General features: G+C 43.2%; 1 protein-coding gene and 1 pseudogene across 3 annotated transcripts; one reads left to right on the top strand and one right to left on the bottom strand.

Annotated features, from left to right (window-relative positions):
- Positions 1-1044: 1044 nt before the first annotated feature.
- Positions 1045-27913, top strand: NCOA4 (nuclear receptor coactivator 4). 2 transcript variants are annotated; one of them, XM_081104717.1, is made up of 10 exons: positions 1045-1167; positions 17712-17860; positions 19492-19632; positions 19774-19862; positions 20168-20276; positions 20819-20908; positions 22380-22523; positions 24471-25469; positions 25873-26016; positions 26362-27913. In XM_081104717.1, the coding sequence occupies exons 2-10, from the start codon at positions 17723-17725 to the stop codon at positions 26365-26367; spliced, it is 1860 nt and encodes a 619-aa protein (XP_080960843.1). In that variant the 5' UTR covers positions 1045-1167; positions 17712-17722; the 3' UTR covers positions 26368-27913. The 2 variants fall into 2 exon arrangements, with proteins under 2 accessions (XP_080960843.1, XP_080960844.1); XM_081104718.1 differs by having other exon boundaries at positions 1130-1167; positions 22377-22523.
- On the bottom strand, positions 5877-6819 carry LOC308529286 (ADP-ribosylation factor 1-like; annotated as a pseudogene). The gene is made up of 2 exons: positions 6738-6819; positions 5877-6544 (listed from the first exon to the last, which is right to left on the bottom strand). The product of its transcript is annotated as an ADP-ribosylation factor 1-like (transcript).

Raw genomic sequence — 27913 nt, 5'->3', positions numbered from 1 at the left:
GCTTAGGGTGAGTGCTTCCTCACGGCCTCTCTGACAGTCTCTACTGCTCCTCTCCTCGGCAGCTCCCTTCCACCTCAAGACGATGACTGTGCCTTCCGAACGTCTGCATATGAATCTGTTTCCTGTTGCTTTTGGCTGAGATTGCCTTACTTCTTGTAGGACTCACTCTTGGGTGGGATCCACAAAACCCGATCATGGACACCTTTGTAAATTCTACTTACATAGCCCTTCATCTTTCTAGGAAAGGTGGGGCACAGTTAGCACCTAGAATTGGGGACATCTGTCAAAACAGGGACAGAAGGATTCCCATTTTAACACCTGGTCATAAATACATAAGCAAACAAAACACTCCAATGTGGATAATGCCACAGGAGGCAGAGTGTGAGGGGATGTACAGTGATGGGCTGTGGAGGGTAGAAAGCTGCCGTGAGACATGGTGCAAACAAATATATGCTTTGTAGTCAGATGATGTGGCTTGGAATGTGGGCTCTAACATTTATTTAAAGAATTAAAAAATTGTGGCAAAATATACATAAAACTTCCCATTTTCACCACTGGTAAGTGCACAGGTGAGTGGTGTTGACTCCATTCGCATTGCTGTGCAATCACTGCCGTCCCATACTGCAGACCTTCCCATCATCCCGAATGGAACTCTGTACCCATTAAACAATAATTCGCCTTTCCCAAGCCTGTGGCGAGGTCTTTTCTGTCTCTGTAAATTTGGCTACTCTAGTACCTCGTCTAAGTGGAATCAAACAGCATTTGTCCTTTTGGGTCTTCTGACATTTGTTGTACCTGCACGCTAAGGTAAGTAACCGCCGCCTCTGAGGACATGTGATGTGACCGGATCACTCAGGATATTACTCGGTACAAAGCGTGCCTTCAACAAACGTTTGCTCCATTTGTTCTAATTTATTCAGGGAGGGCGAGAGGACTGTGACCCGGAGCACAGGCAAGACTGCGCGCCTGCGCTCTGCGCCCTCTGGAGGGCAGACGGGGGCTGGGGGCTGACCCGAGTAGAGCTCTCGCGAGACTGTCAGATGTGCGGCGAGAGACGGGAGGGGAAGGTTGTGTTATCGCGAGAACTGCCTTTCGGCCCTCGGCGTGTGTCAGGCGGTGTCTGCAGCGAAGGTCCCCTCGGATCGCCCGGAGTCGCGTTTGTAGCCGGTAAGAACCGAGTGGCGGGGAGGCCGGGCGCGCCTCCTCCCGAGGGGCCGGCCTCTTCCTCGACACGCCGGCCCGGGCCTGCCTGCTGCTCCCCGGCCAGCGACACGCCGGCCCGGGCCTGCCTGCTGCTCCCCGGCCAGCGACACGCCGGCCCGCCGCCCCCTCCCTTGGCCTCCCTGCCCCCTCCCCCTGCCCCCCGGGCCCCCTCCTCCTGCCCTCCCTGCCCCCTCCCCCTGCCCTCCCTGCCCCCTCCCCCTGCCCTCCCTGCCCCCTCCCCCTGCCCTCCCTGCCCCCTCCCCCTGCCCTCCCTGCCCCCTCCCCCTGCCCTCCCTGCCCTCCCGGCCCCCTCCCTCCTGCCCTTCCTGCCCCCGGGCCCCCTCCTCGCCGCCCGCCTGGCTCCCGCCCCCTCCCTGGCGTTGACTCGGTGTGTTTTGCTCGCCCCCCGCTGCCTCTCGGGGGTTGGGGGGGTTGGGGGGGGGGCCGAGGAGAGCCCATTTTCCCGGAGCGCCCAGAACACATGAATCTTGCCTGCTGGGTGGAGACGTGAGGAAGGCTATACTTTTCGGCCCTTTGTGTGGCAGCACAGCGCTACCTACGGCCCCGTCTGATTGTCCCAGGCCCCGAGGGGGATGTCGGTGCCCTCCCGGCGGAGGAGCGGAGCGAGGCTCTCTCCCTCGCTGATGCGCTCCACCCGGAGGCCTTTGCCCAGTGCCTGTGGGTCAGGGTGTTGGGAACAGAGTGACCGAGCACACAGCCCTCCCTTCCGTGGAGCTGCGTGCTTGCGGGGGGCGGGGGGAAGGAGCCCACCCGGGAGTGGGTGCGGGCGTCAGTGCGGGCTCGGTCGCGGCGGGGCTCTGCACCTGCCGCCTGGTTCTGCCGCCTGGTCCGCGTGGCCCCCCGCGCGTCCCTGCACCGCCCACGGGGTCGCCCACGGGTTCATTGGACGCGGTCGGGGGAGGAGGCAGGTAGTCAGAGCCGGCTCCTGGCAGCGTTGCCGCCCCGGTGTGGCATTTCTGAATGTCAAGAACGGCGACCCCTGAGGAAGACGACCAGGTGCTTCCGTGGAGGTGGGCAGGGTGCTTGTGCCTTGTGCTCGGGCCAGGAGCCTGGTTTGCACTTTCCGAGGTTTGCTAGCTTGCACATTTGTTAAGATAATTAAGTGAGATAATATTTGTAAAGTCTAGCTCGGTCACATTTCTTATATTTTACTTCTTCCCGTTCTTCTATGGAACTTTTGTTCTTTGCGTCCCTATGGAAAAATCCTAGCATTCTAAAGTTTTATTATATTTTGTGTCTAAATAAATCTTTTCAATTACATTATTCATTTTGGACAAACAGGTATTTCAAAAGTGGAGATGCATGGGGAGCTGTGTAAGGAAAGGAAGATGATTTTCAAGCTGGGAGGAGAGAACTTATTTCAGGACTCCCCACCCCTACTTTACAAAATCAGCTCAGCTGTGCCACAGGCTCAGGAACCGGTGTGGGCTTCATAAAATTGCACAGGACGTTTTGACACATATCCTTCCCACCATCTGAGAGCCTATTGTCTAGTGGCTTATAATAATTTTCCTCAGAGAGTAAGTGTAAGGAAGACATTCAGAGCCACTTATTGCTGCTGATGGATTTTTAAATCAGTTTCTTGTTTTATAGAATTAGTATTTTCTGCTTAGTTTTGCACAAATTCTCCTCTAGATGGCAAGTTCACCATTATGTCCTCACGGACTATCACTGTATATGTCAGCTTAGGCCACTCAATACATATTTGTTGAATGAATACATAAAATCTTAACTGAATTTAACAATTCAGTTCAGTGAAGGAGTGAATAACTGACAAAATAGGTTTAAACTTTTTGCTTGTCTGTTTGGTCATAGATAAGAAGTTGAGTCTTTTAATACTTGAATAATTACAGATTGCATGAGAACATAATCTTGGGTATATACAGCATTGAGTTTTATTTGGCATAGGGAGGAAGGAAAATATTTTATCACTTGTTTTCTTATGTGGGGAAAACCACAAGATGTTTACCATATAAAATCAGGAATAAAATAGTATTATTACTGTGATGATAGATAAATAACATGTTTTCTTATCCTTGACTATATTATGGTAAGAAGTTTCAAGTTGAAGTTAGGGCACAGCCCAGTTCTGAAAGCCTACCAAAACTTCTGTGATGTCAGCTGGCATGTTTGGCACTGCAGAATCTGAGGAAAAGATCTAGAGTTGGCTGTAAATACAGTAATGTTTCCCCTTTAACTGACAAACCTGCTGGTGCTTGTGGATCTGTTTAGCTGAGCTTTGATGGGTCTGGCATCAGAAAAGACACTTTATCTCAGTGTTTGTCCTAGAATCCTGGTTTCAGTGGCTATACCCTTGTCAGTTTTATTTTGTTTGAAAGCAAACTAAAAGTAATAGTTAGAAACATTTCCGCTTCTGAAAAACCTTCCTGAACTAATGAAAGTCTTAGTGGAAGACCAAGTTGATTATCTATACTTAAAGCAGAACTATACCATACTTATTGTAGCTGGTCTGAATTTAAGCATTTGTTTATCATTTATTCATCCATCCACTTAGCAAACATGTATTAAGCCTCTGTTGAGTTTAGGGCCACAGCATTTCACAACTCCAGGGACACTATTCTCTTTCTGTCAATTCAATAGCGCACCTAGAATGTGAGGGAGTTGGTAATGCCAAGGTACTGATACCAGGCTATCTGTTCAGCATTAGGGTATGCAAAGCCAAATAAGATATTGTCCCTTCTCTTGAAGAGCTCTCAGGCTAAGGAGGCAGACATTATCCAATGTAACAATAAAGGTAACATGTGTTACAGGTATCGTGCTGTAAACCTATACAGAGGAAGCATCAGCTAACTTTATTGGCCAAAGCAATTGAGGAATTGGGGTGCTTGGTCAGGAAAAGTTTAGTAGTGGCTATGACTTGAGCTTAGTCAGAAAAATGGACAGGAAGCAACTGGCATTGCTGGTAGAGAGAATAGGAGAGCCAGGCTGGACAAGGTGAACTAACCTGGACTGTGCATGGAACAAGCTGTCTGCCAGGTCACGGTGTGGGGGCTGCTCTCGGGAGACTGCAGAAGAGTCAGGCTGAAACCAGAAAATAGAGAATTATATTGCCTTTATAAGAAATTTGTACTTTATCCTGTAGGCAAGTGTGAAGCCATTGGAGAATTATAATTTGTGCTCCCTCTAGATGAGCTAGCTGATCTGCTAGGAAATGAGACAGCATAAAAGTCTTGAAGCAGAAGAGAAGTAAACTGCTTTATGAATTTTTCCTTTATAGAATCTAAAAATTTTATAAAGATCCAAGGGCAAATAATGCAATTTAAGGGAATGAGGAGGTGCTTGCAAGTTGGTCTAACTGCAGAATTCTAATAGATTTATATGATTTTCTCCAGTCCTTTTATGTTTATGTAATATTTAAAAAAATCACATCATTGTAGTAACAGTAAAGCTGGCATAAGCTGACAGAATAGACACTGACTCTGTAATCGTTAACTTTGTGGGAATTCAAATGAGGGAGAGCTGGAGCATTTAGTAAAGTTTTGGTCAGGATCTTTTAGAAAGGGCATACCAGTAGAGACCACTGATTATGTAGGTGAAGGTCAACATTGGGACCATTTTATAGGGCACATAAAAGAGATGAAAGTTCTTGGCATCAGATATATATGTGTATATAAATATATATATATATATATGTATACATACACACTTTTTTTAGTTAAGAGATTTTATTCTAATAACTATAATTACACTGCTTGTTTGTCGAAATGAAAACTGAAAACAAGTATACAAAACAGTTGATTAGTAATTGTGTATTGAAAACAGTAAGAGGTTCCACAACACCAGATAAACCAGTTCTGAGGTTTTCCCCAAGGTAAATTTTAACAGCTCTTAGTTTCTTCAGTGTTTATCAAAATACAAAAGAAAAAAGTAGAGATTGTTTTTGATGTCAGTCTGACCCTTGCAGGCGGAGGGAGTGAACGCGCATGTGGACGGGGGCTCTGAGGAGCTGGGCTCTAAGATGACCGGCCACCTGTCTGCGTTGCTACTGGTGAGACCCAGACAGCCTGGAGCAAGTGAGTGTGTGTAGGGACCATGGGGGTCTCCTGTTCTGGCCAGAGTGGTCCCACCAAAGCACCTGCGCTGACCCACACTGACCGAAGGGAAGGCTGGGGTCCCTCCAAGGGGCCTGAGTGGTGGCCGCAGCCCCCGGTGCACCCCCATGGGCAGTGGTGTAAGCACAGGTACAAGCACAAACGTTATGGGATGCAGAAGACCCAGCGAGAGAAAGCCAATCAGGGACCGTATGTGACCATGCAGAATGTATTGTGGCTGGTTCTGCCCACTGCACGCTCCAGATGGGAGACAGACCACAGGCAGACTGGACTCAAGCTGAAACTACAGAACCTACACTAAGCACATTTCTCCCTTCTCTGTGTTAAAATGTCTCCTTACCTTGTATTTATATTATAAAAAATGCACTGAGTTTGGGTTAAAAACCAACAACCAAAATGGATCTCTACACAGATTTAAAGCCCAGAGGAGGAGCGTTGAGGTGATCTCACAGCAACTCCTAGAGGCCCCGCCCTGGGTGCCTAAAATCCCTTCTCAGTACTAAACAGTGGGTTGATTCTTTTTTTTTTTAACAGTAAAAAAAAGCTGAGTAATGCATTGGAGTACTAGAAACTGCCTCATTGGAAACAAGAACTATTTACATTAAATAAAAACCCGGTTGCAGGCTGCGTCTGCACATGTACAGCATGATGAAGCACACTGGGACGAACCATGGAGACAGCTTCTGGCACTCACACCACAGGGGCACATCTGCCACATGAGAGGAAAGCAAGGGTGAAGGAGGGAGTGAGGGGGAAGAGAGGAGTTCGGCTCACTTCTGGTTCCGGAGCTGATTGGACAGCCAGTCCAGTCCCTCATAGAGCCCGTCCCCACTGGTGGCACAGGTATCCTGAATGGACCAGTTCCTGTGGCGCAGAGAGTGGAGGCCCAGCTTGTCCGTGATCTCAACTGCGTTCATGGCATTGGGGAGGTCCTGCTTGTTTGCGAACTTGAGCAGGACAGCATCCCTGAGCTCATCCTCCGCCAGCATCCTCATAAGCTTTTCTCGAGCCTCGTTCACATGCTCTCGGTCATTGCTGTCAACCACGATGACACCTTGTGTGTTTTGGAAGTAGTGGTGCCACAGAGATCGGGTCTTGTCCTGGCCACCCACCTCCCACACAGGGAAGCTGATGTTCTTATACTCCACATTCTGCATGTTGAAACCTATGGTGCGGATGGTGGTCACGATCTCACCCAGCTTCAGTTTGTACAGGATGGTGGTCTTTCCCGCAGCGTCTAGGCCAGGGGTGGGCAAACTTTTTGACTGGAGGGCCACAATGGGTTCTTAAACTGGACTCAGAAGAAGGATCTGCGGCCATGTTTCCCGACGTTGCCATGTAAACACTGCTGCTGGTGAAGGAGCGGAGGGGAGAGCAAGAGAACCCTCCGCTCTTTCGGCTCCGCCGGCCGTAGTTTGCCCACGGCTGGTCTAGGCCCACCATGTGAATGTGCATTTCTTTTTTTGCCAAAAAGGCCCTTGAAGAGGTTCCCAAAGATATTCCCCATGCTGTAGAGCGGATGGAGAGACACTGGCCAGAGAAACCCCCGGCAGCCGCGGTGCTGCTGCTACTCTGAGCCAGGCATTGGTTTCACTCCCACCAGCATCAGTTATATTTTAACTAGAGGCCCGTGTACCAGTCAGGTCCCTGGCCTGCGGGATGGGGCCAAAACCCGGCTCTCTGACATCTCCTAGGGGTCCCAGATTGTGAGAAGGTGCAGGCCAGGCCGAGGGTCAGAGAGGTGGTTTCGGCCCCATCCCACAGGCCAGGCCAAGGGAACCCACTGGTGCATGATCAGGGCCAGGGAGGGACATGGGAGGTTGGCCAGGCGGAGAGGGACCGTGGGAGGGCTCCAGGGCCTGTTTGGCCCATCTTGCTCAGTCCTGATCAGCCAGACTCCAGCAGCAAGCTAACCTACCAGTCGGAGCTTCTGCCCCCTGGTGGTCAGTTCACATCATAGTCAGAGGTTGAGCAGCCTTAGCTTATCATTAGCATATTATGCTTTGATTGGTTGAACAGATGACTGGACACAGCATATTAGGTTTTTATTATATAGGATAGACTGAAAAATTTCTTCTTTCTAGCCATTGAATTTTAACTTTTCATCATTCAGTGGTATGTCTAGGCTTTTTTTCTTGTATCTTAACAAAATGTTATCCAGTGAAAGTACTAGTACTTTGAACTAAGAAATTGTTTTCTCAGTATGTTTGGTACTGAATGCCTGAAATGGGATCCAAGAAACTGTGCACCTCAGATAAAGCAGGCTCCTCCACAAACTCTGTTCATCTGAAATCTGAGGGATACTTAATTGAGGATGATGGCCTTTAGTGTACCCCTTTCTTTTTAAAAAAATCTTCACTGGAGGATGTTTTTATTGAATTTTAGAAAGAGAGGAAGTGGGGGAGGTAGGAAGGGAGGGAAAGAGAAAGAGAGACACACGCCTGATGGGGGATCTGAGGCAGATTGGTTGTGACTTGCCTAAGGTTATACAGCATTTAAGTGGAGCCAGGTTTTGTACCAAAATAGGTCCATTTTTGTACCGACTGTGTATTGTATAGTACTCTCAATTTCACTTCTGTAGTCACAGCACCTAGAATAGTGCTTGGCATCTGGAGGTGCTCAGTCAACTCTTGTTCAGTGAAAAGCATCCATGAGCGTTAAAGTAGCACTGGACTGAGGCCTTGTGGTAGTGTGTGTGTGTGCAGTGGTGGGAAGGGGGGAATTAAGGTACAGGTGTGTCAGAGATGTGAGGAGATGTCTGAGAGCCTGAAACAAGCTGAGGGCTGAACCCCCAGCTGGGCTTGTAACCAGACAATTAGTGGGTCTGCACTACCTGTCACTACTTGAGCCAATTAAGCAAAGACAGGGTTGAATCATATATGAGTGTTTATTCTAATACTGCCACCAATGTGAGAGCAGCACGTCATCCACAAAAGTCTGCTCTGTAGGCCCCCCCCCCCCCCCATAAGCCGTTGCTTATATAGGGTAGGACAAAGATTGCATGGGGAAGTAGGCAGTGTGGGCTGGGGTGGGACTCCATTGTTTGGGCTACAAGGTTGTTAATCTTCCTATGATAATAGTTCTTGAATGAGACTGGACCACATTCCAAGGTTGACTCCCCGGTCCCAGAGACATATAACTTCTAGCCAGGTTACAATGTCCTTTCTTTAACCAACACAAGGCAATCGTGGTTAACAGAGCATTATTATTTCCATAACCATAGCTAGTCCCCAAATATTCTATTTTTGCCCCTAACTGAATGTTATAATCTCAGAGAGGATCTTAAGCTATTGACCAGGAACATTCTAATAACTTGGTAAGCCTCTGACTTACCTCCAAGTTTGTTATTTCTCTGTAATGATGAGCAGTAAAATCCTTAAATCATAAATGTCTTGACAGCTTGGCGTGGAGGGTTGGGCGGATATGTTGTAGGCGGTGGAACGGCATCAGGTGTTGGGCCTGGCTAGGAAAGAATTCAGAGCCATGACTCAAACTATAAGAGAACATTTATTTGGAAAAGAGGTAAAAGGAGTAATTTGTATAAGAAATGGGTTTAGGAAACAAGTTATAGAGGTAAGGAAGGGCCCTTGGAGCTTGGGAGTGAGGAAGGAAATGGTAACTGGTAACGAGCCTGGGGGAAGGGAAAGGGGGGAAGGGAAAGGAGCCGGCTGCTCCTGGGAGGGAGAGGCACTGGGCTTCCTTTCTAAGGGTTTTAAGGGTTGAGATTTTAGGGGAGGCCCCATCTCAGGGGAAGATCTTAAAGGTGTGTCCTTTCAGGGCCTAGGTCTCCACTGATTGATTGGTGGGTGCCAGGGCGTCATTATCTAATGCACCTGGTCATGAGCTCAGCCTTGGTGTCGCTCGTCTGGTTTTGCTGCTTCTCTGGGCTTGGAGTTGATGTACATCTGAGGCCTAGAAGTTATCTCTAGGGAGGAAAGGTCAGTGGTCCTGACTGCATGACCAGTGATCTGCTAGGGGAGGAAAGGTCACCTGGGGGCAAGGTCCCACCCTGCCATTGTCCTTTGCTAGGCAGCCAGGGCTTTCTGCCTCGCCCACCCTCCTTGTTCTGCCGATCGGTGTCACTCACTACCACAGACACCAACACCTCGGAGAGGCTGGAGAGGCCGGAGAGGCGGCGGGGCTCTTGGAACTGGCTTTGCCCAGAGCAGTGGCCAGGGATGGAGTTGCCTAGCCCAGGAGTTGCTGCAGCCACGCCTTAACCTCGCTGGAGGCTGGGGGGAGGGGGAGGCCCTTCGGAGTGGGCGGCCAGTGTGGGCGGAGCTTCCGGCCCCCACACTTTTCTGCTGGCTCCCATCAGCCAGCGGGGCGTGGTGTAATCCATGGGCGGAGACCTTCCTCACCCAGGTCCTGGATAAAGCAGCCTCCGGCTCTCCTGGCGGCTCCTGTCGGCTCCTGGGGCCCTGGTCTTCAGGTACGTTTGGCGGCTCAGGATCGCAGCAGGACCCCTGTGGCCGGCTGGCCTACGGCCTGGGGGGTGGGGGAGGGGCGGCTTGCGCCGGGGCTGCGCATGCGTGCTGAGCGGCGACCGAGCCTGCTTGGAACCCAGGGCTTCGTAGCGAGACTGGCTCTCTAGGAAGTATTGGGGAACCTGGAAAGTCGCTTGAGTAACAGTTGCTTTTGAAACTAGATAAACCTTCTTGGCATTGAATGGTAAAAACCAATTTTGTGGTCAGTTTTCAGTTACTGTTCCCGAAAGTTGATTATCTGGGGTTGATTGCTCATAATTGTATAAAGGTAGACAAATCTGAGTTCAGTAACCTCGGAAGTGCCAACCTTAAATATGCTCTTGTGAATTTATTTTTGTTTAAGGCATTAACTTTTATTTGCGTGGTTTTAAGAAATTACTGGGAATCAGATCCCGAATTTCATAAACAACTTGTCTTAATAAAGAAAAGTGGGCTGGGGCGGGCCAGCCTGGCCCAGTGCTTGGAGGTTATGGTTGGATTCCTGGTCAGGGCACCTTCCGGGGTTGCGGGCTTAGTCCCCACTACGGGCCGGGGCCATGCAGGAGGCAGCCAATCAATTATTCTCATCCTTGATGTTTCTCTCTCTTTCCCTCTCCCTTCCTCTCTGAAATCAGTGAAAAAAAAATATATATATTTTTTAAAAAGTGGGTTGGGGTTAATAAAAAAATATAGAATTAATCTCCAAAAAATAAAAAAATAAAAATTAAAAAAAGCTGGTTTGGGGCTAAAATAAGATACATATAACCCTTGAGTTAATGAATGTGATATAAAAAACAACCTTTAATTTTTTTTTTTTTAACTGAAGGAACGTGTGAAGTAAAAGAAATGTCTCAAGGTAAAATTGAATGTGGAATATTACTGTTTTATAGTTTTTTTTTTCTGAAAATTTGTATCTATGGTCAAATACATGGTGGGCAAAAGTAGGCTTACAGTTGTAATACAAATAAGTAATACAATAATTAATAGATAATAGTGGAAGAATAAACTTTTGGGTACTTACAACTGAAAAACCTACTTTTTGCCCACCCCTGTTTATATATAGCTTCATCAAAGGTAATCAAATTGGCAGTTTTTTAAATTTAGTAATCCATAGAGCAAGAGGTATCTTGTGGATTATGTTTTAAGGCAGCGGTTCTCAACTTGTGGGTCGCGACCCCATTAACAGGGGTCGCCTAAGACCATCAGAAAACGCATATATAATTACATATTGTTTTTGTGATTGATCACTATGCTTTAATTATGTTCAATTTGTAACAATGAAATTGGGGGTCACCACAACATGAGGAACTGTATGTTTTAAGGGGTTGGTCTTCTAGCAATGATTCAGACGCCAGGAAAATAAAAAGTGGACATCCTTTTCATTTTTTTGAGAAGAGGAATAGGTGGGAAAACAAACAGCTGGAAGCTGCAGTTGGAGATGATCCCTCCCACACCTTCATTCAGATAGACAAATGGAACTCTGAGTGGTTGTTGTACAGATGTGAGATCAGAACCTAGGGCTCTTGCTGCTGTCCTTTACACTTGGCACTGTGTTTGGCAGTGCTTGGATTATTCTGATATGCAAATGTACTGTTTATTTTGTTCACATTATTTAAGGAAGAAGGTTCTGAAAATTGTCATAACTTATTGAGGGCTATGAAAATGGACTGAATCTTTTTTTTTATGGACTGAGAATCTTAATGGAAGTATTCCAATAGTAATCCAGATGTTATTATTTGAATGGTAATTGGAATGTGTTTTTGGAATGTTAATTTTAAATTTTAGTGTTGGTAAATAAAAATAACTTTTGGGTGATAATACACTAAAGGAAGAACAAGCTGGTCAGCGAGAGAATCCACAACTAGACCTTAAGAAACCATATTTCCCCTCATGGCTGTGGCCCTTCCCAGGCTCATTTAAACTATCTGGGCCTTTGTGGCTTCACCTATAAAATGACAGTAGTGTACTAAAGAGATGGCAACGTTTTTTCCAACCTCAAATTGTGGTTTGTGTCAGTTACACGCGTATCATAACTCTGGAAATTTTATGGTTAAACCATAAGATAGTGACTCAGCTTCATTTGTGGTTAGTTGCTCAGTTTTGGTTCCCTGATCTCTGTTCGGACTTGATAAGTAGATTTGTGCAAAGCATTGTGCAAATAGGGCATATATAGTTCGTGGAAATCCTTTCTTGTTTGTAGTGTATGTGTGTTTCTCCCACTTTTCCCTTCCCCACAATTTAGGACTGGATCCTAGAGGCAAGAGGCAAGGACGTTTTAGGAAGCACTTAAAATTTTAACTCTGTCTCGAAAAAATATCTGCTTAAGGCAGTCCTCTTTGGAAGGTGGTGGTAGGGCTGTAGTTTGTATTATAAAGGCGAATATGAAAAGACTTTTAGTAGTCTTTAATTGATTTGAATTTTAGAATTAGAGCTGATTTGGTCCAGTCTTTTTATAGGTTAGAGAACAGGCAAAAGTGTGCATATTTAGTTTAGACTATTTAGTTAATGAACGGCTAAATGATTATAAGTCAGGGCCTCCTCACTTCAAAGCCTGTTCTAGCGTCAGTGCTGCTTTCTATAGTCCAAAGGTGGAGGTTCCTGAGGTTCCCACAGATCAGGTACACATAATAGCAATTAATGCAGTATTAAAAAGTACAGTATGCAGGGGCCGGGTTAAGTGTTTATAGGCAGGTAATGTCTCACTTTAACTTTACTGCGTCCCTTTGTAGCCTGTTATTTTCTCCATTTTTTTTCCAGGGGATATTGAGGCCAGAGAAATTAAGTAGCTTCATGGGTTTCAAGCTCGCAAATGAAGCTGGAAGTCTGGTTTGTCCAACCCCAGAGTAATCTATTAACCTTTTAACTTTTACCCTTGCTTCACTGGCACTACAAATGGTGAACTGTTGAAAACGGTTATATGAACTAGTTACCTCGAACAAGTCTCTCTGGATGTGGCATTTCATAAAACCAAATGAGGCTTCACATTGTGATTTGAGTCATCAGTGTAGGGGCTTCTTCCTCCCTGCAGTGCACGAGGGCAAGCATTACACAGCTCCCATCTTGCGATCTGGGCGGTGGAAGCTACTGCCCTTAGGGAGGAGTGGCAGAGCCAAGGGCAGCAAAGGGACAGCGCCCTGGGACTGGCTGTAAAGAAATGAAACAGGCGCCCTGGCCAGTGTTGCTCAGTAGGATGAGCACTGTCTCATGCACCAAAAAGTTGGGTTTGATTCCCAGTCAGAGCACATGCCTGAGTTGTAGGCTCATCCTCAGTGTGTGTATGTGTGTTTGTGTAGCGGGGGGTGGGGGGAGTGCAGGAGGCAGACAATTGATGTTTCCCCCTCCTCTAAAATCAATAAAAGCATATTTTAAAAAAAGGAAACAGGTTTTCTTAGTAGCTGACAAATGGGCTCTGAAGACCTTGTTCTAACAAGATGACTGTTTTTTAAAAAAGTATTTTTTTCTTGATTTTAGAGAGGAAGGGAGAGGGAGAGAGAGATAGAAACATAAATGATGATAGAGAATCGTTGATCGTCCCCTCCCCCCAAGCCCTTCACGGGGATCAAGCCTGAAATCCAGGCATATGTCCCAACCAGGATCTGAACCATGACCTCGCTCATGGGTTGACTCAACCACTGAGCAACCCGGCCAGGCCTAAGAAGATGACTGTTTTAAAGAATAGCACTCGTTTTAATTTGAAAACTTGATAACTATGTGGGGAAAAAATCAGTTTTATAACTTTTAAATCTCATCCTACCTTCTGTTCATAAGTGATAAGAAAAATCCAACTTGTGTACTTCTGCCATATTCTACTAGGCAGTTGTATAGTGTTTGTGATTCAATGAGAAGACTTTAGGGATCTAGTAACACATACAGTTAGTGCTCTATGCATTTGAATTGGTCTCCCATATGATCTAGAGCTTCAGGGTTTTGACATCATGAAACAACATTTTAATTTCATTTTATTGATTACATTTTATACTGTGCCAGGCATTGTGGCATTTCACATAAATATTGAGGACCTAAGAGTGGGAAATTTGGTTAATACATTCGAAAGATGGCTAAACATGCCTTGCATATAACCTAAGTACAAAGTGAAGCAACTCGTGATGCAAGTCTGAGGCAACGTTTCACTTGTGTTAGCCAGGTTTTTTCATTTTTTGTTTTAAATTTACCTTTATTGTTGAAAGTAATACAGTTGTACCCTCCCCTCACCCCACCCCCTCCCCCTTTTAGCCTGCCCTCACTCCAGGCCTTCACCACCCTATTGTCTGTGTCATGGGTTGGTTATGCATATAAGTTCTTTGGTTAATCTCTTCCCACCCACCCACCTACCCACTCTGACCTTCCCTCTGATAGCCATCAATCTGTTCCCTATTTCTACATTTCTGGATCTGTTTTATTTATCAGTTTATTTTGTTCTTTAGATTGCACATGTGAGTGAGATCATGTGGTACTTTCTCTCACTGGGCTTATTGCAGGCTTTTCAAAGTCCCTACAGTATGTGCCAAGTGTGCACTAATGTCTACACTTAAAACAGGGCAACTTGCAGTATGAAAAAGGAAGGCGGCAAAGTAGGTACAGCTTGGTGTTTCAAGGGTTGGAAAACATTTCAAGGATTCCTGTCAAATCCTGGGGAAACAGATTGAGGCAACAAAATAAGGTGAAGTTGGGGAGTTTCCTGTAGCGTTCAGTTTCTTATAGGAAGTCCGCAGTTCCTGAATGTGAATCTTTTGCTGAATGGTCAAAAGGAAGCCTGTTGGGCTTCTTGCTCTCTCTGTTTTGTTTCAGAGGGTGGGGATCACACAAGTTTGTCCCTTTCCTGCTTCTAGCTAGCCGCTTGGCCCTAAGCTAGGCCTGAAGACGCAGGTTAAGCCAGCGTTCCCTGTGTTCCAGGTGAGCAACAGCCATGCCCAGGACTGCATTGAGTAGGCTGCTGTTCTGTTGGAAGCTGGCTTCTCAAAGGTCATTGCCCTCAGGACTGGTGGGAAGTTCTTTCATGTATTGCCTCCAATGCCTCCTATTAATACTCCGCCCCCCACTTTGGGTTATTTTGAGTAAGTGTAATTCTTCTCTTTGAAATGTCTCCAAATATTTGAGAAGAGACTTCTCTTATCAAGGTTTAAACAGCTTCCCTTCCGGAGAAATTTTTCATTGTTTTGAGGTCTCTTTCCCTTTTCTAAATGCTTCTTTCTAAAGTGTGTTATTCAGAAAAATTTCAAATATAGTCTAATAAACATAGAACACATGTTCCTATGACAAACACTATACTTTTGATGAAATCAGTCAAATGGTATGTAGATTATTTCCCCCTCAGACCCAGCACACTGCTATCTCATATAGGGCTCACTTTCAGTTAAAAATCTCCATCCTTTTAAAAATTTATACTCCCCCTTGCCCTCCAAAAAAAAAAAAAAAAAAAAATGTTGTACTCTTCCCCAATTCAAGTTCAGTTGAGGAAAACAGGGACATACCTCTGAAAACTTTACAGACTGGCTTCAGTCCATTATCCTTTGAGTACTGTGTAAAAAAATTATGATTTAATTTAATTGCGTTTCTATTTAGCCCATATTCACTTTGTCCACAAAAATAGCATACAACCTTGTCACAGGTCTTACTATTGTCCAGATATGTTGTGTCTACAACAAGCATGTCAAACTCAAAGGCTAACACGGGCCAAATAAAGGTTTAACTTTATGTGGCCACAAAAAACAAAAGCTTTAATTTTCATAGAAACGTAGGTTTATTTCGATAAGAGACATGCTGAATACAAAGGGCTGAAATAAATGAGTCATCGTTAACATAAAATAATAGAACATTTTAATAAAAGTTAATATTTCTGCCGAAACCGGTTTGGCTCAGTGGATAGAGCATCGGCCTGCGGACTGAAAGGTCCCGGGTTCGATTCCGGTCAAGGGCATGTACCTGGGTTGTGGGCACATCCCCAGTGGGAGATGTGCAGGAGGCAGCTGATCGATGTTTCTCTCTCATCGATGTTTCCAACTCTCTATCTCTCTCCATTCCTCTCTGTAAAAAAATCAATAAAATATATTTAAAAAAAAAAAAAGTTAATATTTCTTCTTGAACATTAACTTACCAGACACTGAATAACTGCACACATTAATACGCATAACGCAAATAAACCTATTTTTCTTGTTCTCCAAAACCAAAATATTTCCTGTTGCGCACACCATACAAGTGAGTCCAAGACTAATGAGGTGGCCATTGGCTGCTAAAATATTCGCTGCTGGTGTTAGTGGAGAGAAATGGTGCGCCTGTGCATAAAGCGTGTAAGGGACATGAATGCAACACGATTATAGTAATCAGTCAGCGAACATTATAGTTCGTTATTAATAATTACGTATAACAGGATATTGTAAAAATTAAGTTAGGAAATTTTTATTAAAAGGTTTCTTACATACCGTTAAGTTGTGGGCTGCGAGTTTTGACATGCTTGGCCTACATTACATTGGATAGTTTAGTAAAACTATCCAAGAAGGAAGTAGGTTAGGGCTTAGTGAACCCATGCTGGGCTACAGTGATCACTGCTTTCTTTTCTAAGTGTTTAAAAATCATCTGTGGCTCTAGCTAGTTGGCTCAGTGGATAGAATGTTGGTCTGCAGACTGAAGGGTCCCAGGTTCAATTCTCGTCAAAGGCATGCATGTACCTTGGTTGCAGGCTCCTCCGTGGCCCAGGCCCTGGTTGGGGCTCATGCAGGAGGCAACCAGTCGATATTTCTCTGTCTTTCCCTCTCTCTTCCACTCTCTCTAATAATCAATGGAAAAATATCCTCGGGCGAGGATTAAAAACAAAACAAAAGCACAGCTGTGATTCTACATCTATCCAGGATAGAAACTCGTGGCTCTGTCAAGCTCTGCTTCATTGCATTTCGGACTCTCTTGTCTCCCAGTTTGATATATCATTGGTTATGTGCTATTCTTTCCACATCTATTTCTTATCTCTTGTAAACCTAAGCTTAGTATAGAATTCTCTGTAGTTTGCTACACTAATCACTGTAAGAACCTCCCTTATGTCAAAATCCTATGAATTTGTTATTTTAGATTTACATTCTGGAGAGCTTCCTAGCTATGAAGGCATCTCTAAGTTGTCCCTAAATTTAAAAAATATACATAAAGAAAAGAGAATAAATTAAAATTCTGTCCTCAAAAAATTTAGGTACTTGTCAGATCTATACAACGTTCTAAACTGTTCCTAAGCTTTTTTTTTTTTTGCAGCTGTTTTTCAAAGTACTGTAATTATGGATCCTTGTAGACCTTTTAATCTTCACCTCTAAATCTGCAAAATAAGAACACGTGACTTAAACTGTCTGACTTCATGTGTGTTATAAATAGAAACGTACACTCTAATATTCTTTGAACTTTTTGGAGGCTGTATGCCTTATTGATTAAGAAAAATTGTTGTGTTTATTTCAGAAATACCTGTTCACATGTAAAGTGTCACTAAAGTTAGATGCATAGAATTTTGTGGCAGGAACACAATAGTGGTGGGCATGGAGAGGAGGGAGTATTTATTAAGAGTTTGCTGTGGCCCTAGCCGATTTTGCTCAGTGGATAGAGCATCGACCTGTGGACTGAAGGGCCCCAGGTTTAATTCTGGTCAAGGGCACATGCTGGGATTGTGAGCTCCATCCCCAGTAGGGGTCGTGCAGGAAGCAGCCTATCAATGATTCTCACCATTGATGTTTCTATCTCTCCCTCCTGCTCTGAAATCAATTAAAAAATATGCATGTATATGTACATGTATATGTACATGTATATGTGTATAAAGAGTTTGCTATGTGCTAGGTCCTGTGTTGGAAGTAATCTAAGCAGTTGGTAACTGGGAGCTGGATGGAATGATCATTTCGGGATTGAAAGGTGGTTTCTGGTTGTAATGATGGTGCAGTTTGAATTGTTCTGTTTTTTTTTTTTTTTTTTTTTTTTTTTAAAGGAACAGTGAAAATGAGTACCTCACAGGACCAGAATGGCTTCAGTAAGAGAGAACCCCTTCTGAGGTGTCGTGATGCACAGAGGGACTTGGAGCTTGCCATTGGTGGAGTTCTCCGGGCTGAACAGCAAATTAAAGATAACTTGCGAGAGGTATAATGTGTGCTTTTCTCATGGCCAAGTTTTGGCTTCTCAGTGCCAACCAAGAAGTTTCACCCCATGCCTTCCATGGTCTGCCTGAAATGTTGATGTCTTTGATTCCCAAGGGAAATACAGATGTTAGAAGAGTTTGGAAAAGTTTGTACCAAGAGAATTAGTTCAGCATGCATTTTTGATTGCTCTTCTTTGCAGTCCCTGTGCCAAGCAGTGCCATCCAAAAAAACCCCCCCAAAAAACGAATGAGCAGTATACTTACTGTTCATCTGTGTCCTGGATGCATAAAGGATGGCACAAGATCCTGTCCCCTAACATTTTTTAACTTGTTGATTGCATGGTTTTGGTGGTGCCATGGTTGTGTAAATGACTGTCAGAGTAAGCCAGAATGAAATATGTTTGTTCCATTGACTTAATAGTATTCTTCTGGTGACTGGGGAGACCAAGTGGTATTACATGACTTTGAAATACTTTATTATACAGAAAAATATGTTTTAAAATAGTTTTTAAAAATATATTTTTACTGATTTCAGAGAGGAAGGGAACGAGAGAGAGAGAGAGAGAGAGAGAGAGAGAGAGAGAGAGAAAGAAATCAATGATGAGAGAGAAATCGATGAGAGAGAATCATTGAGTGGCTGTCACTTGCACGCCCCCTACTGGGGATTGAGCCCACAACCCGGGTATGTGCCCTTGCCTGGAATCGAACCTGGGCCCCTTCAGTCCCCAGGCTGGCACTCTATCCACTCAGCCAAACTGGCTAGGGCTAAAGTAGTTTTTTAAAAAGGGGTTCTCATTGATAATTTATAACTGTTTTGATTTTTTTCCCTTAGGATTTTATATTTACCCCTCTTTGAATCACTGTTTATGCTTCCAGAAACATTTACTTTACAATTTTACTTAAACTGTCTATCCTAGTGCTCTCTGGTTATTGACATATAGTGGCACATCTCTCTATCAAATTGGTCTACCGTCGTCAATGGGTTGCTCATTTGTAAGATGAGAAAAGAGATAAAGGCTAGCTATTAAGTCAATAGTCTTATCTTATTACACTTGTAAATTTATAAAACTATAGGTTTTCAAATTATATGAAACACTGAGGGGGATCAATATTACCTGACATATGCTTATATTTTCTCTTGATTATTTTAGAACACCCAAAATTAAACTGGCCTCTTAGTATTGTGGGGAGATTTTAGAGCTTAGGTATACTTTTTTGGCTGGAATTCTTAAAATGGGTCCTTGGGGCTTTGGGGACACTAAGCCCAGAAATTATAGGTACAATTTTTAGTATGTGCATTTTTCTGGGGAAATGTCATTGGCTAGCCAAAAGAATTTGTGACTCCCAAAAGTTTAAGAACCTCACTGTTCAGTGGGAAATAATTATTTGGGCTTATAACAATAGTGAAGCTGCCCTAACCGGTTTGGCTCAGTGGATAGAGAGTCAGCCTGTGGACTCAAGGGTCCCAGGTTTGATTCCGGTCAAGGGCATGTACCTTGGTTGTGGGCATATCCCCAGTAGGGAGTGTACAGGAGGCAGCTGATGGATGTTTCTAATCCTCTAAAATCAATAAAATATATTTAAAAATAAATAACAGTAATGAAGCTAATATTAATATGTATGTGTTTCCTAGATCAAAGCCCAGATTCACAGCTGCATAAGCCGTCACTTGGAATGCCTTCGAAGCCGGGAGGTGTGGTTGTATGAACAGGTAGATCTCATCTATCAGCTTAAAGAGGAGACACTGCAGCAGCAGGCCCAGCAGCTCTACTGGGTAAGGTGGCTGGTTTCTAGAGAATGTCTTTCCTATATTGTGGCATCAGATAAAAGTTTAATCTCAAGTGCTGTTTGTTAACTTGGATATATTTGGTGCTTTTTGTATCATTGTGGCAAGGTGGTTTCATTTTTCTTACAGTTACTGGGCCAGTTCAATTGTCTTATTCATCAGCTGGAGTGCACCCAAAACAAAGATCTGGCCAACCAAGTGTCCGTGTGCCTGGAGAGGTAAAGCCTACCTTTGCTTGTTTTGATTTTTGGCATTTTGACTTCGGTGTATTAAAAAAAAAAGTCACTTTTGTAACTCATTGCACCTGTTGGATTTAACTTGACTTCTCTGTTCCTGTGATAAGATCATCTTGTTTTGTATGTTCAGTATTATACTTGGTGCATGGTTAAGTGATCTATCTTTGGTTGAGAGTCTTAGAAAAGTACAGTCATTTCAGATAATTCACAGTTTGGCTTTTGCTTTGGATGCAGTTGAAATAGATATTTCTTTAAAATAGCCAGATTTTATTTATTTTTTTCTCCAGACTGGGCAATTTGACCCTCAAACCTGAAGATTCGACTGTCCTATTCTTTGAAGCAGACACAACTGCTCTGCGCCAGGCCATCACCACGTTTGGGTCCCTCAAGACCATCGTGAGTAATACTGATCTCAGATGGTTCATAGTGTGCTGCTCAGGTCTGTGGCCGCACACGTGGTACTAAAAACATCACATTTTTACTTTGAATACTGGCTTTCTAGAGAATTCGGTGAACTTCAGAAATTTCACATTCCGATTAAGACGACAGGGCATTAGCCTGGTAGTTCTTGGGATGTGGTATTGACTCATGGATAATCTCAAGAATTCACCTGGTATTAAAATCTTTGACATATTTCTTATAAAATTTATGGCTTGAATGGTCTTTCATATAAAGAAGCAAACATGGTCTCATTTGGGTCTTGTTAAAAGTAGTAATACTACCAATTGTGGTGAAATTTCTTGTGTGATGTTACGTAGTAAATAGAGATTTCTCAGATTTGATAACTACATTGTAGTTATCATTGAATTTAGTGTAAAGAATATTCTATAGAAATGGTAATGCTTTGCTTAATACTTTCGAAATTATGAATTAAAATTTCACTTTTTGATATGAAAGTTAACATTAATAAATATGATTATTTTGCTTTTATTTTATAGCAAATTCCCGAGCAGTTGATGGCTCATGCTAGCTCATCCAATATTGGGCCCTTCATGGAGAAAAGAGGACTTATCCCATTGCTAGAGCAGGTAAAATGTAATTTTGTTTCTGATAACTGATTTATTACTTGGCTAATATTTCTTTTGGGTTTAAGTAAATCACTTTTTTTTTTTTTTTTTTGCTTCCATTTATTTGTAAAAAGGTAATGGGTTAGTTTATGCAATTAAATTCTTCCTTTGAGATGGACTGTCAAATAGAAATTTAGATGTTTAATAGATGTTGAGTAACAGAAAGTTATTGTTATCAGTTCATAAGAAATTATCATCAGCCCTAACCGGTTTGGATCACTGGATAGAACATTGGCCTGTGTAGTGAAGGGTCCAGGGTTCGATTCTAGTCAAGGACATGGACCTCAGTTGCAGGCTTCATATCTCCATCCCTGGTTGGGGTGCATGTGGGAGGCAACCAATCTGTGTGTCTCTCACATGGATGTTTCTCTCTGTCTCTCTCCTTCCCTTCCACTCTCTCAAATCAATGGCAAAATATCCTCGGGTGAGGATTAAAGACCATTATAAACTTATGAACAAAAATAGATACAGAGGCAGAGCTGCCTCGAACAGACTGTCAAACTACAGCGGGAAGGCCGGGGAGGGTAGGGGGGGTGGGTGGGGGGCAGGGGTAAGAGATCAACCGAAGGACTTGTATGCATGCATATAAGCATAACCAATGGACATAAGACACTGGGGGTAGGGGAGGCCGGGGGATTGTTAAGGGCGGGGAAAAAAAGGAGACGTATGTAATACTCTTTGTAATACTTTAAGCAATAAAACAATTAAAAAAAAATAAAAGCAATGTAAAAAAAAAATAACACTTTCATCATTCCAAATAAAAACTCTGTACCCATTAAGCACTAGCTCTACATTTTTCCCCACTCCCAGGCCTTGAAAAAAAAATCCTACTAGCGATCAGCGATTGAGAGCAGATGCATATGTAACAGCCGGTGGGCTAATTTCTTTATACCTGTCCCATGGCTTGGTCCCCCAATAGCACTGTATGTTGTTCAAAACAAACAAACAAAAAAAACAACAACAAAAAACAAACAAAAATATTGTCATTAGCTCTCTGCTTGAGTTGGTTCTCTCTTGGGGATCCTTTTCTTTATAATTCATAGATTTAATTTACTTCTAAAGGCAATTCAAATATAGGTTTCTAGACGTTGTGAGTTGAGAAAGAACCCTGGAACTCAGCCGTACTCCTTTTTTTTTTATTATTATTAGTTAAGGTATTACAAATGTGTCCTCATCCCCCCCATTAACCCCAAGCCCCCCCCCCCTCCCGCCCCCCCGCCCCGCACGCTCATGCTCCCATCCCCCTGTTGTCCATGTCCATTGGTTTGGCTCAGCCGTACTCCTTCATTTATAATTGTGAATATGGAGGCTTAAGGAAGTCATGTAATTTGTGAAGAGTTAGTGGCAAGCCAAGATTAGAGAGTTTAGTTCTCCTGCTTTCCTGAACTTTCTACTGCATTTGACATTCATTGCCTTGTTATGTGATTAGCAGAAGTCAGCATCCAGCACCACAGCTGTCCCTCTCAGTGAATGGCTCCTTGGAAGCAAACCGACCAATGGTCATCCAGCTCCTTACACACCCAGCACCAATCTCCAGGACTGGCTCACCCAAAAGCAGACCTTTGAGAGTAGTCAGGTATGTTGTTGCTTTTTTGTTTCTGAGGTAGATGTAGTGGTAGATGGGGTTAGTACAGGGGTGGGCAAACTTGCTGACTCGAGGGCCACAATGGGTTCTTAAACTGGACTGGAGGGCCGGAACAAAAGCATGGATGGAGTGTTTGTGTGAACTAATGTAAATTCAAAGTAAACATCATTACATAAAAGGGTATGGTCCTTTTTTTTTTTAGTTTTATTCATTTCAAATGGGCCGGCCCGCGGGACGTAGTTTGCCCACAGCTGGGTATGTCTTTGTTGGTTTTTAGTTCTGGTCTAGAAACATGTATTTTTAATAACTTTAAATTACAATAGTGACATTTCTTCACCATAGAAAGTTTAGTAAACAAAGAACTATATAAAGAAATACAAATAATCCCAATATGCAGAGACAACCACTGTAACATTTTTTTTTTTTATATACTTCCCTAGAGGCCCGATTCGTGCACCGGTGGGGTCCCTCACCCTGGCCTGCGCCCTCTCGCAATCCAGGACCCCTTGGGGAATGTCGGACTGCTGGTTTTGGCCCGATCCCTGCAGCAGGGCCGAAACTGGCAGTCCAACATCCCCCGACAGCTGTAGTAGTGCGCAAAGCGGCAGGCGGCCGGGGAGATGCCCGTGCCCAGGCTGGTCGCCCTGCTGCCTCCCGCTCAGCCCAGCCCCGCTGCGCCTGCCTCTGCCACCACTGCCATGGAGGTGGGGGAGGTGGGAGAGGCTGGTGCTGCCCCAGCTGCACTCGCCAGCCATGAGCCTGGCATCTGGTGCCCATTTGTCAGCTGAGGGGCTCTCCTGCTGTGGGAGCGCACTGACCACCCGGGGGCTGCTCCTGCGTTGAGCGTCTGCCCCCTGGTGGTCAGTCATAGCTTCCAGTAGTTCAGTCGTTTGGTTGACTGGTTGCTTAGGTTTTTTTTGTGTTTTTTTTTAAATTTTATTGGTTTTTCTACAGAGAGGAAGGGAGAGGGATAGAGAATTAAAAACATCGATGAGAGAGAAACATCAATCAGCTGCCTCCTGCACACCCTCTACTGGGGATGTGCCCACAACCAAGGTACATGCCCTTGACCAGAATCGAACCTGGGACCCTTCAGTTCGCAGGCTGATGCTCTATCCACTGAGCCAAACAGGTTAGGGCTTAGGCTTTTATATATATAGATTTTTCTATGCATACATATACTTAAAAAATTATACTGTAAGTCCTGTTTTGGCTATTAGATTTTTTTTTCACTAAAAATATATTTCTCTGTCACTTAATTTCTTCCATAAAATCCTTAATAGAATATGTCTCATTGATTGGCTATAATTTTAATCTCCAGGGTTTTTTTAGTGGGGAATATAAACAAAGTTCCTCTAAACATTCAGGAGCTAATTCTTTGTTAGTTCCTTAGGAGAAAATACCTAGAAATGGCATTCTTAGATTACAGTTATAGATACATATTACCAACTTGGCTTTCCAGGAAATTGATATCCATTCCCCCCAGCAGAATATTGATTGTATTTGCTTCCCTGAAACTTCTCTAAGAGTACTTAAAAGTTTTCTTGTGAATTTGACACAAAATAACAATTTTGTTTTAAGGAAATTGAGTATTTTTCCTATTTATTAGCCTTTTTCTATGATTTGCTTAATTGTATCTTTTGCTCACTTTTGTCTTTATTCATAGAGGCATATTATGTAGAACTAATTTCTCTTTTTCTATTTATGCTACAAATGCTTTCTCTTAGTTTGCCTTTAATATTTTCCGTTTTTTTACATTGAAGATGTTTTTTATGTACTCAAATATTTTATTACTGCCACAGAGAAATCCCTTGTCTCTGTATACTTAAATTTAGAAACACTGGGCAATGTAGTGAATAGGCAAATGGGACTGTTATCATTGAATCCTAAAGCACTCATGCTATTCTGGTGAACTAATATTGTGTACTTTTTGCTTAGACTTCCTCCAGAACCTGCAGTGTCTTTAGTAATGTCTGGGGCAACCTAAAGGGCTTGGAAAACTGGCTCCACAAGAGCCAACAAGAAGTTGTTCCTGAAAAACCAAATTATGAAAAGGGTAACAGCTGTTCTACCACCAGTTTATGCTCCATTAATACTGAAAAGGTTGAAGATCCAGAGCTTCTTGATCAAGATGAGATGAGTCTTTCTGATTGGCTGTTGACTGACCAGGACTCTCCAAAGCTGGAGAAGCCTGGGAATGGCAGCTGTGAAACCAGTGAGAAGTTTAAGCGCCTGTTCCAGGTGTTCCATGAGTCCTACAATGTGAATGATTGGCTTGTCAAGTCCGATTCCTGTACCAATTGTCGGGGCAACCAGCCCAAAGGTGTGGAGATTGAAAACCTGGGTAATCTGAAGTGCCTGAATGACCACAGTGAGGCCAAGAAAACCTTGTCCACTCCCAACATGGTTATTGAGGATTGGCTTGTCCGGAACCATCAGGACCCATATAAAGTAGAGGAGGTCTGCAGAGCCAATGAGCCGTGTACAAGCTTTGCAGAGTGTGTGTGTGATGAAAATTGTGAGAAGGAAGCCATGTCTAAGTGGCTGCTGGAGAAAGAAGGAAAGGATAAAAATGGTATGCCTGCGGAACCAAAATTTGAATCAGAGAAGCATCCAGATTCCCTGAATATGTGGCTCTGTCCTTCCAGGAAAGACGCAGCAGAACAAGCTAAAATATCAAAGGCAATGGCTGCTTCCAAAATTGCTGATTCCTTCAAAATGATAAGGAACAGTTCCTTGTCAGAGTGGCTCATCATACCCTCATGCAAAGAAGCACATCCCAAAGATAGAGCTGGCAAACAAAAGCTTATGAGTCCGGTGGCCACTTCCTGGTGTCCCTTTAATACAGCTGACTGGGTCTTGCCAGGAAAGAAGACAGGAAACCTCAGCCAGTTATCCTCAGGAGAAGACAAGTGGCTCCTACGAAAGAAGGCCAAGGTGGGCAGACATCAAAATAGCACCATTTGAAATATATTTAACAGGTTTTTACTTTCCTAATCCCAAACCTTGCAAATGGCCCAGATCCTTAAACATGTTAAGTGTTAAATTTTGCTTAAGTATTGATTTTGGTACAATATTAGCTACAGAATGGAGGATTTGTGAATATTCAGACTAAAGTTTTTGAACATTTTCCAGGTTCACAATCTCCTTCCTGCAGGGGGAGAAATACACAAAACACGCCAGCCTGTTTTATTGCTATTTATGGGAAAAAATTTAGGGGCAGAGGAAACAATTGTCACCTTTGCTCTTAAAGAGAGAATGCCCAACACTTACATTATTCCTTACTGACACTGTATTATTGGGAAGATTACTTGTAGCAACTCATCTTTTTGTCTTGCAGGAAGTATTACTGAATTCACCCCTGCAGGAGGAGCATAACTTCCCCCCAGAACATAACTATGCCCTCCCAGCGGTTTGTGATCTCTTTGCCTGTATGCAGCTTAAAGCTGATAGAGAACAGTGGCTGTATCGGACTCCTCTACAGGTGGGTGCATGCCAGTAGTGTACGTATTAGATTTTACAGCTTGTTTTCTTATACATAAACTCGTACTTTGCCCATTAAACCAAATTCATATTAAGGGAATGAATATTAGGCAAATGAGGGGAGAGGGAGATAATAACATTTCAGGTATTTCACTTGAATTTGCTTTATGAAATAACTAGTACATATTTGAAAGTGGCATTTCAAGATATGATGTAGTTGTCGGGAATTTTTGGAATCTGTGTGGATTCAAATAGCTTATTGAGAAATGAGCGAGCTTTTAAGGTGGGGAGAGATGTTTTCATGCTACAGTGAAGTGATTGTTTATCTGTGGACCTTTCTTTACAGATGTGAAGGAATGGAGTACTAGAATCAAGCAACATTTCTGCAAATCATCACATTTCCATGAGCCGAGTGACTGCAGCTTGCCAAATCATTGTGTTTCTGGGTGTGACCAGCCAGTTTAGTTCCTTTCCTGTCTAATTTTGAACTAGTGAAGAGAAATGTCATCACTTATGAATTACTGTGTGAAAGAAAAAGGCTGTTTGTTGATGCTGAGGTGATTCAGTTTCTTCTTACATTTCACCCCTACACTGGAAAGAAACACAGTATCTCGGTGGATATTTCTTTCACAAGTCTCCATGGCTCCTTAGATTGTGCTGTTGTTAGTATATTAAAACTGTAGCTTTAAAAACGAAAGAGTTCTATAATCCAGGTGTTCATTTAAAGCTAGTCAACTTTGTTAACCTTTTGGTTACCCTTCTTTAGATGCTTCCCTTGCTGTGGGTTTTTTCCCATTAGTGGTGGAAGTCATTATTTCTTCTGTTTAAGTAATATATAGCATATTTCACACAAATAACCTTGAGAATAGTGATTTTTTTTTTTTTTTTTTTTGGTAAACCAAAATGTGTGCCAACATCTTGGCAATTTTTGACATTAATTACAAAACATTTAACCCACAGGTCAGATTCTACATTTTCTTTTGTAAGAAATTAAAGCTACTGCAAATTTTGTATTTATTTCCTTAAGTGTTATTAAATTATCTAGTGAGCTGTTTTAGAAAAGCTCTAAATTGCTTTAAGATGATATTCTGGGTAATCCTAACCTATTTGAAAATATTCTGAAGAAATGCAAGCAAAAGAGCCCCAGTGCCGATTAATCAGAGAGCAAACGGCAAAACATGTTGGAAATATAGTACTTGAACTATTCATTATCCTAAGCGGTGGTTATTGGTGTATCCTGTGTAAATGGAAGTTGAGCTTGACATTAACACTTGGTGCTTTTAACTAGGGATAAATTAAATATCCTTACTGTAAGCAGTGTACCTTGTACCTTTACCTCTAAAAGTGCAGTGAGCTGGCTGTTCTGAACACTTGTGCCTTGGGGTGTTTATTGAAGCTTTATGAAAATGGTGTTTTCTCAAAATCCTTAAAGTCATGCCCACGATTTAAAAAGTTTCTCTGTAGGAGATGGGATTTGTTTTTAAATTCTTTGATAAGCTGCTTTCCAGGCTTCTAAATTAAGCCACTCAATTTGCCCTGGTATATGGTATTGGAAATACTTTTAAAGTGTGTGATGTTATCATCTAGAAGCCCCTTTGGGGAAATTTCAGTCTTAACAGTGCCGTTTGCCATACAGCTTCATTGGAATTCTTGAACCGTGGCTGGAAAAAGCCCTCTATTTTATCTCCCCCAGACACCATTTGGAACTTTAATAAAGGTGGTGGGTAAAAACGTTAAGGAGCCTTTCCATTATTTTAGGTTGCAGGAAACTTTGTAGTTTTTGAGGTTTAACACTGTGTATGCCTACATTTACATTAATCACTTTGCTAATTAGTATGTAAAAGTCTTTTGCATTGATGCATTTTGTACTTCCCTCCATTAAAAGTCTAACAGCCATA

The sequence above is a fragment of the Myotis nattereri genome, assembly GCF_964212035.1.
Source record: "Myotis nattereri genome assembly, chromosome: 13".
Lineage (NCBI taxonomy): Eukaryota > Metazoa > Chordata > Mammalia > Chiroptera > Vespertilionidae > Myotis > Myotis nattereri.
This window is presented reverse-complemented; position numbering and strand designations above follow the sequence as displayed.